Source organism: Caloenas nicobarica, chromosome 3 (genome assembly GCF_036013445.1).
Source record: "Caloenas nicobarica isolate bCalNic1 chromosome 3, bCalNic1.hap1, whole genome shotgun sequence".
Classification (NCBI taxonomy): domain Eukaryota; kingdom Metazoa; phylum Chordata; class Aves; order Columbiformes; family Columbidae; genus Caloenas; species Caloenas nicobarica.
Window position 1 is genome coordinate 116,750,361 of NC_088247.1, and position 19,135 is coordinate 116,769,495.

The following is a 19,135-nucleotide window of genomic DNA, read 5'->3' on the forward strand; positions in this document are numbered from 1 at the left end:
AAGAGTTTCGAGCAGCGGCACCATCGCAAATCCAGAAATGACCATGAATTCAAAGCTCTTCCCTGAATAACCACACCTCTGAGAGGATCCAATAGACAGCTTTTTGAAGTGATTAAGCTCTAAATAGGCAGCTAGAAAGCAGAGGGTCCTTCAAATGAGCCCAGGAACCTAAGAAGTCTGGAATTACAGTAAGAAAGATGCAGCTGCGCACTTCTGAGAAAGTCCACTTGCCTTCGTTCTGAATATCTCTAAGCCCTAACGCCTTTAATCAACCTAACGCCACATTTCTCACTGTTACAAGATCACTGCTTTAAAATGTGGATGTTCCCACGCCAGCAGGAACCAGCATTGTAAATAATATCACAAAATATCCTAAAGGAAAAATCAAGGTGTTTGTAGCTAGAGACACAAGGATTGAATCTACCCAAGTGCTCTCTGGAGGTACAACATTCATTTGTGAGGGTGCATGCAGGTATGTTATTCAGTTCTGATTAAAACTTAATTGTAATTATAAGGTTGAACTATATATAATAACAGTATGCAATGATACAAAATATATGTGGTTGCTCTCAGGTTTCTAATACTTCAGTGGATTTGGAGAGTAGAGAGGCAAGAAGGAGAGAAGCTTCAGAATCCCAAACTGTCAGCGGTGACAGTTTGGGAGGTTCCTGCTCAAGAAGATCCCCAATTTTCACAGATACAACCGATGTGTTTCCCAGTTTAGAAAACCAAACACAAGGTCTTTTTTCTGCACAGGAATGAAATGAAAAGAACTGATTTTGTAAACTCGGCATGTGTCTGTCACTGCATAATCCTCCAAACCTGCTGTAGATATCTGTTACAACCAGGAACATACTGGGAAATTCACAAAGATCTAAGCAAAAGCAAAGGAGAAATAATGAAAAGTTGTAACTGCAGTCTGAAATATGTGCTTGTACCACTTCTTATCAGTTATTCACTGCACGCACTTAAAGAAGCTATCCTGAAAATACACGCTAAAACTCCAATATAAACTGTTATTCTATTTTAATTACTCTTACTTTTGTGATAAAAAGTTATTTAAATATCCTTATACCTCTCTTAAGTCCATAAAAAAGGTGCTTTTTCCTCCCTTCCTGGCCCGTGGAGAAGACGCCAGTAAACATACCTCAGAATATTCTCAATCCAAACCCAGGCTCATTTGCAGCCTCCCTGCAAAGCGCTGTGAGAAACATCACGCAAACTGGCTTCGAGAAAAAAAGAGAAAATGTATTTTAGCAGGCATGTAGAATCTTTTCTACTTATTGCAAAAGCAGTAATTATTTCTAGCAGAAAGATGCTGTTCAGTTGACGGTGTCTAGCTGTCAACTGCCGAGCCACTAACTCTCATGAGAATCCGTATTAAAAATTTTTCAGAATTGTTTCGCATAAAATGTCTGTGGTCACACCGGTTTTGAGAGGATGAAAGAAAATTGCTTATAATTTTATTTTAAACTTTTTTTTTTTTTTAAGATAAGCATGAAATAAAAAGTTACATTTCCTTAGCACATTAGAGTACAAGTTACAAAAGTATCATTAAAAACCACTGTGCAATTAAAAATCACCTCTATCTTAAACTAAGAAATAACTTGAGTATCGCTAACACCCGAAAAACTCTTTGCACACAAACGAGGCCTGATTTTGAAACATGAATGCACGAAGACGTGTATGCATGGTTATGTATGGACTTTTCCCAGTCGCAATGCTTGTACATCCAGGTGACTGAACGTATAAAATGAATCCTCATTTTTCCAAAGATTGAATGCATGATCACAACTCGGGTTAGAAATCAGTGTTCAGATCAAACCTGCACAAGCAAAAACTATAGTTCTTTCGAGATCCCACTGAAAAAGTGTATCTTAAATTATCAGCAATCAGATCCTGGTGAAAGATTTATTCGAAATAACCTCAATTCGCCTTACTGTTGTAAAGATCATATGAATAAACCATGAACTTCCCAACATAGAGAGACAAAGGATTAATTTTTACTAAAATAAACTACGTGTTCAGAAACAAGCAAAACACTGAATAACTGCAGCTGCTGACAGATCACAAAAGTGACTTTTGCTGTCATTAGCTGATATGACTTTATAATAGTACTAAAACATAGACAGATCTAAAATTTTGCTTAGCAGATATTATAGGAGATTTTTCTTTCTATAATAAAACACTGGTTTGTAGAATATTTCTGTCTAATTCCTAAAGACTTAACAGAATTATCTTCATTATAGTCCCAAATGACTAAAATACTTAATTAACTAAATTGTCTTAAAAAGTTTTATCTAATTTTGACTTTTTATTATTTTTTATTATTTTGAATTGCTTCCTACTTTTTGCATATACTTTCTGAACACAAATGTGGCTGGCCACTCATGCCACCGAGGTAGTATTTCAGACTTTATGACTTCTTAAGCCTTCGCAGTTTTAACTTCCTGAGACCATTTTCAGCTTCTTTCTTTCTTTTTTGGGTGAGCTTCTCCAAAGACACAGGCTGCGGTTCTAAACAAGATGGTGGCATCATAGGCAATTCTTCAGTGGTCACGTTTGACTCAGTTTTGTGTGTCTGTACTATGTTGTTCCTCACAGAAAGAGGCTGGGAGAGGTTTTTTCCCAAAGTTAGTGACTCCTCATCAGATAGAATGTTTGTCACGTCTTTAGAAAACCGCCTCGAATTAAGTGGGGTCTTCTCCTCCAGCAATGAACCTAAACAACCATCACCACGCTTACTCATTTCCAGATTGCTAGGAATTAAAGGAGCCCCTTCAGAGGATACTTTTTTAAAATGCTCTAACTTCTTTTCAGAACCACAGCTCTTTTGTTGAGCCTGTGTTTGGATCACTTGTTGACTTTGTTTTGGACCCAGCAGTGCTGACTCACAGCTACAAGGAAGGTTCTCGCTTACAGGACTTGACTTCGACCGCCCCGCAGAGTGAGGTTTTTGCTGGCTGCTAACATCAGCTGGCTGTTTCTGATTAACATCATTTTCCAGCTCCAAAACAGGAAGCTCCAAGTTGCTTTCAGCTCTATTGATGCAGCCCTTTAGTTGTCCCGTGCTCCGACATTTCACTTCAGACTGAGGACGGAGAGAAGTCCGACAATCGCTCTTGCCGGTCTCTGTCTGCGAGTCCGCTGAGCCAAGATACACATTCGTAGAGCCCTTGCTGGTTTGGGGTTTGCTCGTGCTACTTTGCTTTGTTTTTGTCCTTTTCACACTGCAAGAAAAAGGAATTTTGTTTTGTTTTTTCTTTTTTAAATTAAAAAAGAATCTTCACTGCATCAATCTGCCCTTCTTGCAAGCTCTGAAACACCACTCGGGCAACCCTCTTTCTGAATGTGGAAAAAACCCCGTGTATCATCTTGACAAGCAGTAATGTTTGTTTAGTGTGGATAATATCAAGCGTTATCCATCCGATTTTCCACTGCACTAGGGGAACCCTATTAATTAATGACTCAGCCATGAAGGAGTTCACATTCTATTCCAAGAGGCAGAACTGGATTCATTACAGATGTGAAAGGTCAACACTGCAAAAGTATATTGAATTCCTTCCCAAACTGGCTAGATAAAATAGTATTTCATAAGTGCCTAAATGATTACAAACCATTCCCATACATTTACATGTATAATGTACATCTCAAGAATAGAGGGGGGCAGGCGGGGAGGGGCAGCGTGCGCCTCTCTCTGTGTGAGAGTTTCTAATCTCTATTTTAGAATGTTCCTCTGGAATTTTTCCCAGGACATTTCAAAGCGTTACTTTAAAGTTAACCACTACTCATCTAGTATCAAGCCCATTCATCTGGAGAGGACTTAGGTAATGCAAGTAGATGATATTCTAAAAGGAATTTTAGAGGAAAATGGGATCACAAGGGACCTGATGGAGCGTCAGTGCATAAATGCTCCTCAGCAGCGTGTCACCTACAAACCTGGATTTCACATGGGCTTATGCACAAGCTCTGAAGCTGCCTATGTAAGATTTTGAGTCTAAAGATACTACTGTGGATTCTGCCAGGCTGAGACCGCTTTCTGCTGCTCTGCTGATGCAGATGTCGAGCTCCTCAGAAACAGGGCTCTTCCAAAATAGGTACAGCTAGCAACCCTCCAAACCTAACCTCATTTCTAAAGACAACGCAGATGAGACAACAGGGGTAAAGAGTTGCCAGGGTTCACAGCTAATCCCCGATTCCGCAGTTGATTTGGGGCTGCTGGCAGCTTGAGCAACTGAGAATGGCCGCCTGGTACAGCAGAACACCAGGAAAATGTTCAGCTCGCCAACCAAGCCTCCCCATCCACCATAGCAGGGACGCCCTTAAATTGTGACCAAAGATCCAGACTAACACCACGATACACTGCAGACTCTCAAAATGAACAAAGAAAATATGTTTGCAAAGTGTTTTTCACCAGATTCAAATATCAGATATTTATTTTGGCTCAGAGCTTCATTCAAGGCAAAAACACCCTGTTTTGATTCTGCCTAGTGCTACGTGAGATCTCTACGTGGGTTGTAATAGCTTTTTTCATGCTGTACAAAACAACAACGATCGTTTTATGTGCTTATCCATGCTAGAGTAGCAGTCTCTCAGTAATTTAAAATCATCTTTAGTAAAGAAGTTTATATTATTTGAAATTTTGTTACATAGGCTAGGTTACCTTAACCTAAATTTTACCAGATTATAAATTTAACACCTTAGACAGAATAGTGACGTACATTTCTTTCAAGATGTCTTGCTTTATCTGTTCATTCAGACTAATCTTAACCTTCTTGTTCTCAGCAGATTCAGCAAAATACTCAGACGTCCCATTGGAAAGTTCTTCTTTCTGCTCCAAAAGAAAATACAGGTTTAAAACATGACACATCAAGCTATGATTATTCAACATAAAACTCCATTTCTAATACTAAGACTTACAGATGTTCTTTATTATTTTAATCTGAGCTGCCTAAGAGAAACAAAATCATTTTTAATCCTTTTAATATTTGGGAGTCTAGTCAGTTCCCTCCCCTTTCAGACTCCCAACGAACATATTTCATATGCTAAAATATACCACAAACAAATAAGACTGTAATGTAAGGGATGTAGCTTTCCAAACCGTCTGAGGAAACTGTTGGCAAATATTTGACATCTTTGTGGCTCAAACTGTGACAAATGCCAGGAATCCCTCTTGCAGACAGGAGCATGTTTGTCAGTTGTTTTTTTTTCTGAAGAGACTGACTGGCGCAGTGGTCTATACAATTATTCTCAGAAGAATTCCCATAATTTTCCATGCTTACCAAAAAACATACAGAGCGTTATTTGCTCAGTTAAGAAGGCAAGGGTTAAAACTTTTAATACGAACATTCAAACACTCGCAGCTTGTAGTGGTTGGCTACTACGGGACAACAGGGGAATTCTTTCTGGTCTCAGCTAACAGCAGCGTCGTGGTTTTCTATAATATGAGATTGAGGCAAGAGGGAGGGAAGGAAAACGCTCCTTTTCTTCCAGCTGCGAGCATTTCCTTTCGCAATGAAACAATCTCAATGATAGAAGGGCCATTTGCTGACTTCGCTATCAACTACTTCAAAAAAGTATTATCTGGGAGGCTATGGGGAGGGGAGAAAAACACGTGGCAAAGTCCAGAAGAGAAGAGGCTTTGTGCATCTCCTTTTCTTTGACAGAATTTCTTAAATCAGCCCGCATGATGCAACTTCTGATCGGGGCTCAAACATAGGAGGTGCTTACTTTGACCATTTCTTGCTCTGCACTATGAGGTTAGCAGACTGGAGCCAGGCGGTAATGAAAGAACTGAAGAAAGTAGAAGAAAAACTGCAGAGGCCAAAGCATGTACACAACCGCTGCCTGGAACACCCTCTCAGGAACCCATCGCTTATAGGGGATTAAGCCCTCCCCCTTCGTATTTTTATTTCTGTTTTAAAGGAGAGGGGGTAAACCTTACAGCTCTTTCTCGAAGAATAAGCCAGTGAGAAGTTCCTGTTTTGTAAGCAGAAAGAGGGTAGTCAGGCAAAGAAATAAAGCCATTTCAACAGTTTAAAAAAAAAAAAAAAATTACAGCTGTTTTGAGCCTTCCTTCCAGAGGCAAGTTACGCAAACGTATTTGTGTGTATTGAGAGATGCAGGAGGTTCTGTCCACTCATGCTGCAACACAGCGGGCAGAAAACACACGAGACATACATGCAATGTGATTTCAACCTCAGAAATCAAGCCTAACTAGTTTAATCTCAGGGATTAATTGCTGCTTCTATTCTTGTTAGAGGTATGGACTCCCCTAATTTGACTAAATACATTTTCATATTTTGTAAACTATTAAAGAAGGGAATATTATTAAGATAGTCACGGGCTTTGCTATTTTCAAGAGAGGACAAAGACTCCGAACTGTAAAGTCTGTAGAAACTATTCTGATTTCCAGTAACGTTCAGACTGAATGATCTTGCACAATCGTTCTGCATCAAAGCAGCCGGAGCACACTCGGACGTGGCCAGAGAACAGACACGCGAGCGGAAGCATTTCAACTTTCCTTATTCTGCTTTATGGTAAGGCTAATTCTCTGAAATGTTCAGTCCTCAGCTGAGGACATCAACATGGCACACTGGGGCAGGATCACCAGTCCACTAAGGCAATTTGTGTAGATGAGGTAAAAAATGGGTGGAAAACAGCACTTTGTACAAAATCCAGGAGAACGTGGGACAGTTCCTCTCCAGCCAAACTCAGTGCTGCAAATAAGCAATAAAGCTCAGTTCTGACTTGCATCTGGTTATGGATGGGGCACGAGCGTTGCCTGGAGTGTATCGTCACACCACGGTGTAAAGAACAGACCCTGGAGAGAGGCAAAGATGACGAAGCCGTGTCACTTGTGAATTGAGTCAGACTGGAGTTAATGGTCCAGAGTTGAAGGGCTCACATGTTCCCTCACCAAGCCATCGTCAACTTTTTATTTTGTTTTCAAATAACTTAACACCTAGTGACAGAAAAGGGTTAAGGCGTTCAAAAAAAAATTAAAAAAAATCAAAATGATTTATATGTGAAACACTTCTGAACATGCCCTCTAAGTACAGTAGATTTTCCCCTTGGAACCACACCCTCTAAGTGCTGTATTTTGAGAGCTGAACAATTAACATAAGGCATATGAGTCAGTCTTTGAAAGACTCTGTGGGAACCAGAGAGCCTTTTGCTATTAGGAGTGATGTAAACTCCCTAAGGCTGGAATAAGTCCACAATAGAAGGCAAAGAGAGTCATAAATAACAACAATGGGCACTCCATATACTACCAAGACACTCAGCCATTATTGGTGATACTTCCTTTATTTTCTTTATTAGACTTAATAATTTTAGTTAATTAAAAAAAAATAAAAAACGCCGTCTGTTTTGGGAATACTATTTATTTCCTATGGGAACTTCGGGACTTGTTAAAGAAAGAAAAAAAGCTAATCGGCTCTCATCCTGTCTAGTAATCCCAAATTCCTTTTAGGCAGTGAAATAATTAAAGAAAAATATTCCAGGCATAAAAAGGAGGACAGCAGAAGCAGACATCATATAAACAATGACACCATGACAGAGAAAAACGTCAAAGCACCGCCAGACTTGTGACTTGACTCCGAAAGAGCTGCAGGGAGTGGAATTGCTGCTAACAAATTAAAACCACATTTCTTGGCGAATTGTTAAAGACAGACATATTTACATTTGTATAGAGACTGGGTGGGCACAAAAGATTCAAATGCTTCTTTAGCCCTTGAACTGCCAAGTTCTATTAGAAATATGTGCTCTTAAAATCCCAGGGTAAGCTCAGCTGTTTTTGTCACTAAAACTCTCCAGAAATGAAGCTGACAAAGTCTTACTACCCTACCTGCTCACAATAGTGGCCTCTCAAAACCTCACTTTAAGATCCTTAGTACTTATTCAAAGAGATGTCTGGGGAAAAAAAAACAAACACACCACACCACACACACCACACAACAAACAAAACAAGCCACAAACACACACCAAACTTCTTACTAAGACATACATAGAAACATGACTGTTGGGCACAAGACATACTTGCTTTAGGGCTTATCAAATTGAAAATTCATTTTTTTACCATCTTACTCAACTTGCTATCTCTCTCATAATGAAAAAGGAATCCTCAAAAATATAAAAGTGGTGACTGCCATCTGCAGCTCTTTCCAGCGTTAAACACCTGGAAAAGAACTACTCGTGGATGTGCACTTGCGAAGAATCCTTACAAATCATTATCCTAAAGAAGAGCAAAAGGTTCGGCCTTTTCAGCCTGACAATAATACTCATACAAAACTTGAGTTTTTTTTTCTTTTTTTCTTCATTTTTCCCCTTCAGTCTAGGCTTTGGGATGCTGGGTTGAAAGAAAAATTTCCGAAGTGAACACCACAGCCCCCACTTCCCACTTCTCATTTGGTTTCATACTTTCTAGTTGTCTCTTCTCAGGATAACAGTTGCACATGTTTATGCACCAATAAAGTAACACTATGGGATCATTAAATTTCATGTCTGGTTAACAAAAAAAACCACCCCACAATAAAAACCACACATTGTTTCTCAATTGCACTTATCAATGTGGCTCAACTTGCTCATCAAAAAATACTTAATAGAAAACATCAACGAGTCCAATAAATCAAATTTAGTATCAGAGTGGCATATGGGGGGGGACTCTGAATATAATAATGTAGATGAAGCAATGAAATAAAGTATTATCCCAGACACAAAAAAATGAATAAAATTAAAATTAGTAAAAGGAATCAGACAGAAGCACTTATTTTAGGGGAGCTTTATGGGAGCTTGCAATTGCATTTCTTTTAATGCCACTCTAAGCAGTATCAAACACTCAACCATCTAAGATAACCTTTACATCTCAAAAGTGTTCTAAGAGATGACTGGCAGCTGAGAGAGGTCATCCAGGACACCTTCCAAACTGATAAATAGAAAAGGGCTCCCTAAAGCACGTGAGGATGTTTGCCAGGGAAGGATGAACCAGATCCTGTCATCTAACTGATAGAAAAATCAACAGGACGGAGCTTTGGGTCTTGTTTTCTGCCCTCCCCAATCCCACAAGAAGGAAAACCTTCCCGCGATTTCACGATGGAAAGTTGTCACGGTTTTTAATGCAGTGATGCATCTGCCCTAGAAATTTTACTTATGAACTGTAACCCCACTGTGAAGCATTCATAGACGTTTTCCAAGAAATGGATATTGTTCTTAACTCGAAATACAGTTCCTTGGTTTGACTTGTGGAATATTGCTCTACATTTTAAAACAGAATGTCCTGCTACATATGTAAGTTGCAGTAAAAAAAAAAAAAAAAAAATTAGGATCATCCCATGTTACGCATAGGACTACTGATTTCCCATTTGAAATGGGTATTTTCAAGGAATGCTAATGGTTTTAAAAATACACTCTTTAGACAAGATTGGAATTTGAGTAAGGACCAGAGAAAACTGCATCTTCACCTGTGGCCTAGTACGGAAACTAAAATCTAATTCCTGGATCAGTAGAGTCTTCATTATCTACTACCAAAATTCATTTTGATTTGACACCATGGATCTTAAGTTTTTGCTTGTCAAGATCCCCGTGAACTTTACTATTTAGTCTCAGACTTCGCTGAGTCTGTTACAGGCCCCTGTGATACAAATTCCACTTTCTCAAGAAAGTGAACCTGGGTTTCTCGCGTGATAGGTAAGTCCTGGCAACTCCACACACTCCAAAGGTCCCCAAAGCATCATCAGATTAGCTTAAAATATATGACTTCTATGAGGAAAATGCCTTCTTGCCTTTGAAGTCTTTTTGTCTGGATTTTAATAAGATTCTTACATATAGCAGAAATCCCAGACTATTGTATTGAACACTTGCTAGATAATAGAAAATAGAAAAATTCCTAATAAGCTGTAAATGGCACAAACCAAATAAAACGTGATACCTCACAGAAAAACTGAAGTTGCAGGGAGGTCTTTACAAAAATCGATACACAACTGTAACACAGATAAAAAGAACATACAGAACACTTTCTAAAGCCACAGAAGGTGCTCCTGAAACACACGATTTATTTACATACTGAGAAGCACGTGACACATGCTGCGTGTTTTTGCTTGAAGGCAAAAGCATTAAAATTAATGTAAAGTAATTGAGCTATTAATCATTCTGATTTTATATACTGATGCTACAAGACTCAGATTCTATCTTCAGAGGAAGTGGCCACTGATAAGAAATGGAGGAAAAAATAATAGCTTTTCAACCAAAATACCTTCTCTCAATGACACTGAAGAAAAATGTAAAGTATATTAACGCTGATTTTTTTTTAAGAAAACCAATGTCTTAAAAGAATGTATCTTTAGCTAGCTTATCCCATCAATTTTAAGGTTCCTGCCTCCAGTAGTTATAAAAGAGGACATGCAAGATATACATGCTTTATACTTTAAAGACTTTTCTATAAAAAGATAGCGATTTTATGCAGAACTCAACCCCTTTCCCTCACTTACAAACCATGAGGGAAGGAATTTGCTACTCAGTTGTCACATGAGTATCCTGTACTACAGCTTTTAACAGTCTGACATGAGGATCCTCTGTCTTCCAAATCTAAATGGGTATCAGAGACAACCTGTACAGCTGTCTAAACACCTATCAGTAATACTGAACTTTGTATTTATCTTTCCAGATATAGCATGGGCTATAAGACATAACAGAATACTATTTATAGTACATGACGTGTACAACATGATTCTTATACTTAGAACTTCAATGCTTACAGGAAAAAATATCTCGAAAAGAATACAACAATGTAAAACAGACAAACAAAAACCAAACCAACCAACAAACTGTTCTCTTTATACTATTGCAATAGCGTTTAACAGCTGTAGAAGATCGTGGAAAGAATAACCAATACTCTTGATTTTGCTGGTTATAGAGAAGCAAAATATGTAAACCAGGCAGAACCGCATAGCCCAGGAGATAATTACTCTGTTCAACAACTTAGTCAGTGTTTTAGCTTGACTGCCAATGCAAACACCACCATCGCCACCACCCCAAGGCCCTCAAGATTTCTGAGCTTACACTGGGGATCCATCCCCATCCCTGGGGATCCAAATAATTTCAAATCATTACAAATTGTTCAAAAATCCTTCTGTGAACTTTGCCATCATATATTTCAGCTTACTGTTCAGTCAAGTTATGAAATTCCTATTAGTTGTAAGAGGTTCCTGCTGAAGGCTGAGGAACGGATTGCTCTTTAAAACAATTTTTAAAAATCCATCAAATATTCTTTGCCCAACAGGAATATAGAGAATTATTATGAAAAACTGAAGTAATTGAAATCTTTTTAAGTCCTAGAGTCTTCAAAATCTCACAGATGCACAGAAGCTAAATAAAACCTTTAGCTCAATGTAGCTTTCCCCCAGCCTTCCCCCCTGCACCTTTGCTGGAGGTGCCAAACCTCTCAAAGTCCGCAGAGAGAACATCATTCAGCGCAAAATCCAGAAATCTCAGCTCAGATCCGCCTTAACCAGCAGCATAAGCTGTGACAGCAAGAAAGCGAGAAGGGAGAGGAAAATGAGGGAGGTGAAAGGATGATGACAGATGATAATATCTTAAATAACCACAAGGATTTGACAAATGAGATCTTGTGAATGCTGCTAAGTAGTTACATTAAAATCAACTGGAGCACTCGTATAACAAGTAACTACCAAAATCGGTAAAAGATTACTCAATTTGTCCCTACTTTTTGAAGATTGCTTCATATGGAAATCATTTTATGTGCTTAATCATTTATATTGCAGTTACAGGACCTTTTGTATTTCTACTGTCCTTCATCTGGATTTTGTACAATGAGAGGTACATAATCTTTTATTGAAGATTTATTCAACTTACTTATTAGCATGAAGACAATTTAAGCGTCACTTTTTATTTCACTCCATATATAATATTCTCTCTGCTTTTCAGATAAATAGTGCTATGGAATAAAGATTTTCAAATCAGTTCCTTGTCGCAATATCTTGGCCTTTTTCCAGAGCTTGTACAGTTAATTCACTCAGCGGTACGCATAAACACTGTAATTGCTCTTTTTACTAAAAATACTATGCATTTATCAACAGATTATTTTCATTTCTAGTCCTCGTGCCCCTCTATCCGTTTCTCTGAGGTTTCTCTGAAATTCTCCACAGCCTTCTCCAGTCTTGACTAATTGAAATAATTGTGTCAGATTTCATTTCATCATTTGTCCTCTTCTCTGCATCATTCATATAACAAACAGCAGACAGCTATTAGACTTTTGCCACACAGAAAATAAATCAGTCAGCTTGTAAGCTATAAGAAGAAACTACGACAAGTTGAGGCAAATCTCGCTGAGGCAATTCACAGCGTTACCTCTCTCAGGTATCGTCCCCTCCCCTTTTGCAGGAGGTTCCTACCCACACTACGGAGTTGGCAGAAGGGAACACACAAACACATGCCCTAGCTGCTCCAATTCAAAGCTCCAGCTTAGAAACCAGGGCGGTTTGGTTTGCACGAACCCACAGGACTGTGATGTGCAGCAAGACGAGCTGCAAGCTCACAGCCCTTCTGGCAAACTGCTCTAGGAGCGGAGATCTCCAAGGAAAAGGGCAGACAACTGGGACAAAAGGGAATATTGTAAAACTGCTGAAGTGTTCTTCTTGATGACCGAGTCAAAGACGGTAGGATCATTACTTTGTGATGTAGTTTCTCAGAGAGAGCAGTCTAATTTAAAGCTATCCTGACACTGAAAGGGAAATCTCATCCTTACCCAAAACATGGTCCTGCCAAGCCTCTGTACCAACACCAGTGTTCATGCAGCAAGAGTCTGACTGAAGCAATGCAGCTGAAAGCTAATCATGCAAACAACAACAAAAAAACCCCCCTCGAAACAAAAAAAAATCCCTTGTTTTCAGAGGGATCAATGAATTAACCCAGCTCCCCACACATGCCAGTACAGACAGACGCCAAGGGCTGAGAAAAGGGAAAGGAAGGCTGGAGGGACTGCATGTTTCAGTATCATCCACCTTGCATCTGCTTGAGCAGAATATGAAGGATAAGTAGAAAAAAGTGACAGAAGTTTGAAGTGTCAAAAGTGAAAACTCAAAGAGAAACACCATTCTTTACCCGCTCCATTAAGTTGTATTTGGATACAGTTCATCAGCCTGCTGTCTCCCCGCCTCTACCTTTTTGAAAAAATGTAGTGAACCCTGTTCATGCAGTTACCAAATGACAGCTTAATATTGTTTTCCTCTAGCTATGTTTCCTACAATGACTGAAAAGATTTTAGCATACTATCTGAAAACACATGAAAACTACACTGAATGAAATTTTTTAAAAGGATAATGAAATAAAAACCCATTCATAAGACAAGTATTATAACAAATATAACATTAATGTGTGGTTTTGGATCTTATTTCCACACCGGGGTAACTATCAGCTGGTACCAGAAGGGGTGGTCCTGCTCTCTTCTTCCAAATCCTGGCTGCGTGCTCCTGCGACATTTTTTTGTGTCACAGCTGGCAACTGTGTGGGTACAGGATGAGTTGGTTGAATGAACTGACATGCTGGAAGATTAATCCTCCAATAAAAACCAGAGAAGCTTCACAAAGAAATTGTGTTCTGCTGGATCAAGTCACTGAACTAATTCATTCTCGACTGAAGAATCACTTGGTCCATTGTAACTGGAAAGGAAAGGAATATGTAGCCAGAACTATAGGGGTTATGGACTGACCTATTCAGTAGTAGTCCACTATTACAGCTGTTTAACTGTGATATTTCATATATATATATATATACACGCACATATACACACACAGTTCCATGCCAAGATTAGCATTTATACACTATGAATCGTGCAATTGTATTCCACAGCGTTTCCTTCTTCCCCTACTCAATCTGATATCACTTGGCAATAAAAGTCTTTCAATTATTTAAGATAATTCCACACAAAGTCTTCTACTAATCTTTACAAATTGCTCCTACCTAGACAAAAGTTTTCATTCTACCTTCCAACAGACACACTGTTCCAGCAGCACATACTCTAAACATTAAGTCCCCTGTTAATTACAGCTAAATGTACATGTTTTCACAAAAGAACCAGAAGCCTCTTCCCAGCAAAATCAAAAGCCAAGCAAATCATGTCACCTACACTCTTATAATACAAGTTTTAAGAAAGAGAACTGTCTGATGTACCTGAAGCATGTTACAATAACACAATTCATAAAAACAGACATGTATGAAGATGATGCAATAGCTTGGTTTTATTTCTCTGTTGGGGTTTTAATAAGTAGTGGGTATATCTTCAGCATTTTTCTTCTCCTTGTGTACCTACATTTGTTTTTGGTTTGGCTGTTTTTTTAAGAGTAATGATTTCATATGAATTGTGATTTCAGATTTCCACTTTAATATCATCATTAGCTTAACTTCATGCTTTCCCTACAACTGCTTCCTCTCATAGATTCTAGTATAAAGCTGATGTGATTATCAATGAATACTCCATTGTTAGCACATTTTCAAACGCTCACAAGCCTCCTATAAGCCTTCCACCCATTTCCATTTCCACTGTTTCTCCAGATAATTTCTTCAGATAACCCGTTTCCAATTTTCCATTTTAGCTCTTTACATAATAATCATCAAGAAAATGTCGTCATTGACAAAGATGACTAATCTCTCCAGAGCTCTTATATATTTCCCTGGGTTTCCTCTTTTGCCGTGTTCCCAAAACTGTAGTCTTTTTCAAGATAAAACTATTCAAGATTACAAATATAGTTGGGCAAAACAGGAAACAAGGGGTTTATGGTTAAACTTCGCCAGGCTATTATTCCATCTTTTCCTTGAGACTTCCAATTTGCTTATGTATTTTCAATAACTTGCTGTATTGTTTCTTTAATAAAGCTTCCCCTTCTTCCAAAATTATTATTACTGCCTGCAGACTGATTTTTACATGTGACCACAGGAACACCCATTTCTAAATAGATTTTAGAAAACAGAAAATCACATATCAATAGATTTTCTTCTATTTTATTTCAGCTCTACTCCTAAGGAGTGCTCTCCAATTTTTTAAGCTAATTTGACAGGCTGCCTAATCCACCTGTTCCTCAGTCTTACAAGATGCATCCCAGAAGGCTTCAAATTGCTTCTCGCAGCAACTGACGCTAAAGTTTTTCCTTGTGAATAACTCAAGAGCAACCTAATTACGATCTTTCCTTATATGTAGGACATAAGAATTTCATTTCATATCTGGCTACATCCCTTGAAACTCTTGGTTTAAGCACAGCCTATTACAGAGATAGAGAGAATAGCCTAAAAGGCAGTGAAAAGGCAAAGAAGAGTGTTGAAGATAGATGGATAAAAAAAGAGAGTTGCAATGAGTAAAAGAAATGTGTCTGTGTCAGACTGACATAAAATTGGTTCCGAGTAATTGGGAAGGAGGGCATTGAGCCTGGCTTATCTTGACAGAGCTCAGGAATGAAAGCTTGACCCAAACCGTGAAACAGTACACAAGCAGTTATTAAAAAAAAAAAAAAAAAGATTGTTAAGTCTTGACTAAGTCAGTTGCAAAGACATTAAGCAACACAGAAAAGTGACAAATTCTCTATTAATGTATAGTCAACCACTTTTATAAAACACAGATAAGCCCTCAAAACCAAAAAGAACTTGCATGCAACATTATGAAATTATCCAAACCCAAACAACATACAGAGGAAAACAAAACATATGCCTCATTTTTAGCCCATGACAGAATTCACTGGAGTATATCAACAGAAAGGTCTTCTGGGTGGTCTTTTGTAGTCTGGTGTAGAGTTCAAGCAAACTCACCGCTAAATCACGAAGAGAAAAACACACACACAATGTGCAGATCTTTAGTTTTTACTTCTGGAGTGCCAAAAATTTGAAATCGCCTCTCAGTGGCAATCAAACACTCCTCCAGTTTGGCAAAGTACTGAACTGGATTATACAACAAATTTGGTACTAACACGCTGTAGAAATTCTGAATCAACGAAACAGTCTAAAGTGGACACTTCAAGTGGCAAGAATTCAAAAGATACTCCAATACATTTACTGAGAGGCTGTTCACATCTTGTTAGTTTTCCAAATCAGGAAAGATGGTTTAGGGATGACTTTATCTTATTCTCTCCTACCAACATACTACACTGACCATTCCAGGCAGTTCTATGCACACGTACTATTGCATCTGTAAGTAAAGCAAACTCCCAAGACTTTATTATTGAATAGGGTATGATCCCACTAAAAGATTTATTTATTTTTAAACATAAAAATGTTTAAAGTCGCTTTTTAAAAAACCAGGAGATTCCACAGATCAGATAAAATTTTGAAAAAGTCAAGCTGAAGTCCGTATCATTATACTTTTCATTTGCCTTCTCCTTACCGGACAGAATCATGTGAAAGAAACTAAAGAAAACTTCTCATCTTTTATTTTATGGAAAGATTAAAAATTCCAAAGAGGGGAATTGGGTATCTCATGAGAGATATTTAAACATGAAAAATTATAATTATTGCTCAGTCAAAATGCAGAGATGTGATTTTCTACTTAAAGTACATAAGTAGTTTTCAAGACAATACTGAGAAGCAATAATTTTCAAAATAGCCACGTACTTCTAAAGCAGTTTGATTTTTTTCTGAGAGAAAAACATTTGCTTGATCCTTTGATATTTAAGGATACTCACCAATCTAAGAATGAAGATAATAAAATCTATATTTACGATAATAAATAAAAACATCCTGCCTGATATTAAAAACATACTAGGTTGAGTGAGTAGGAGAATTTTTTTTCTTCCAAGGGTGAAATATACTTCAACACATCTAAGATAAACTACTAAAATATACATAGACCTCGGTGTGTAATTCTGACTCTCACTGTGAGCAGAAACAGCCTGGTCAATGTGAGCACTCCAGAGACAATCAGCAGTTAACTGCAGCATAAAATTCATAAGCCTTTGACCCTGGATAAAGCCTCCAGGATGAAATATTTAAGTAGAATTGTTTATGGTATTTAACTACACACCAGTGCCTTTTTCTCCATAAATGTCTGGGGCTTTTTTTTTTCCCAGCTGGGCCAGCACTGATCCACTTGAGTTGTTTTGCAGAACAAGAAAACATAGAAGAAACCCACAGACATTATAAACTACCTCAGCATAATTTGGAAAGTGAAATTTTACAAGGACAAAATATATAAAGGAAAAAAAAACATGCTTAAATCAAGCTGCTAAAATCATACTTAGCTTTCTAAATACACGGTCTTTTTCTCTGAGCCTTATACGGCTCATAAAATGCCGAGTTTCTAAAAATCACCAGTTTTGTCTGTTTCAGAGTCACTTCAGAATCTCCTTTTGAGTACTTTGGCCCAATTGCTAAGGCGACTTTCTATTTCCAAGATGACAATCACAAATGTGTGAATAACTACATCTAAATATAAACATTCATCTTACCACTATAAAATAAACCAGTAAATTTATATTAGTAGAACAGTTTTCTACATACCAATACACCATTTTCACATGTCCAAGCGCTTGGGTTAAATTCAAGTTTACTGACACAAACTATGAATTTCTCTGGAAACACACGTAGGTCTACCAAAAAAAAATGAAAAGAAGATTACAAAATTTATATGCATGTTCAAAACTACAGATGATGACATATACATATTATTTTGGTAAAGAAAATTTATTTTTTAAATCGCACACTACCCCACTTCATACACTCTATTAGTTTCTTACCTATCTTCAATATCCCCACCTCTCCTTTTGTTTTGCTTTTTTAAGCCATTCCAAAAAATCAATATGTCAGAGTAAGTTTAGTTCCCAAGAGGACACTCATGGCTGCAAATTAGTCCACCTGCACCCCTGCACAAAGATACCAGACAGAACCAACAGACAAACCACTTAATGATGATTTCTTTTGTGCTATTCTGGTGAGGAGCCTTTTCATCAGAAAAGCTGTAAATTATGTTTGTAAAACAGCACATCATATTCAATCAGGACTTGGAATAAAAATTCAGCATAAGGCTACATGTTTCATGTTTCCGACTACAGCAGGTTTTGAAGTCATTAAACAAATTGGTTAACTACTACTGGATTACGTATTTTAGTCAAGATCACATGCTTTGTTATGAACACAGCAAAGTTTCTATTTACAAAGCATTAAAATTGAACGGTTCTCAGATTAGACTAGACCAGACAAAGCTTTATTCTGCACCTGGCAAGGCCATGAAATGAGCTTAACTAGATATTTTGTTATTTTACATATCAGATTATTTCCAGATTACTAGCTTCATAATTTCAGCTCAGATTTTTTTTTTTTTTTGGTCATTGTTTTTTGTTCTGGTTTGGGTCTATAAAAAGAGTTTCTAATTTTTAAAGTATGTTATACTTCAAAAACAAGCCATAACACCCTGTTTTCAGGGACAAGGAGACAAGGCATGCAGAAAAAAACATGAGGTTGACCTTGTAGATATATATATGTGTATATATACATTTTTTTAAGAATATCTCCTTACAACAAATTGAGTATAGGGATGATGGGCACAATTTGCCAGTGACAATGAGGTTCACCCATATGGGTGACTGCCTCTCTACCAGGTGCTGCTCCTTCACCACCAGCAGATCTCTGGTAGGATGTGACAAATCCCTCTGAGCTGTGACTTTTCTGGTGTCATTACAATGAAAGATGGGGACATGGAAATATATTACCTTGATTACCTATTGATTAAAAAAGCATACACAGAGATCTCAGATGCATCTGTATTTGCACAACAGCTTGTTAAGCTACTAGAACTTGATAATGAATATGAGCCTTTCTTAATGTTTGCAGAAATATCAGCTCTGCTGGCAGAACTGTGTCCAAGGAAGTATTCATGCTATGCCTGATGTCCAGACTTATTTCACTGCTTGTGTCCTCAGGATCTGCAAAGCCACCCTCCAAGGTCTAGTACAACAGCTTTCCAACTCCGAGCAGTCTATGGACACCTTCCAAATGGGCTACAAAAGAAAAGCTGGACAACTGTTGCACGGACTGAACTTGTTGTGTGGGGTTCTAATAATAGCCTCTTAGGTAAGTTTACTTTAGATATCGAGCATCACTAATTAAAGTATGAAAAATTCTTCTTCTATTTGGCTCAACA

At 37.9% G+C, this 19,135-nt stretch overlaps 1 protein-coding gene across 3 annotated transcripts in view; it reads right to left on the reverse strand.

The window, feature by feature from the left end:
* Window positions 1–1,015: 1,015 nt before the first annotated feature.
* Window positions 1,016–19,135, reverse strand: part of SLX4IP (SLX4 interacting protein) — a 75,900-nt gene continuing 57,780 nt past the window's right edge. For 2 of the 3 annotated variants that reach the window (XM_065632008.1, XM_065632007.1), the window contains 3 exons: window positions 17,497–17,585; window positions 4,722–4,831; window positions 1,249–3,230 (listed from right to left, as the gene is read on the reverse strand). In XM_065632008.1, coding sequence (XP_065488080.1) covers window positions 2,417–3,230; window positions 4,722–4,831; window positions 17,497–17,585 — 1,013 coding nt within the window. In that variant the 3' untranslated portion in view covers window positions 1,249–2,416. Of the gene's footprint in view, window positions 1,227–1,248; window positions 3,231–4,721; window positions 4,832–17,496; window positions 17,586–19,135 lie in introns of those variants that run through there. The other variant, XR_010605981.1, reaches the window with a different exon arrangement.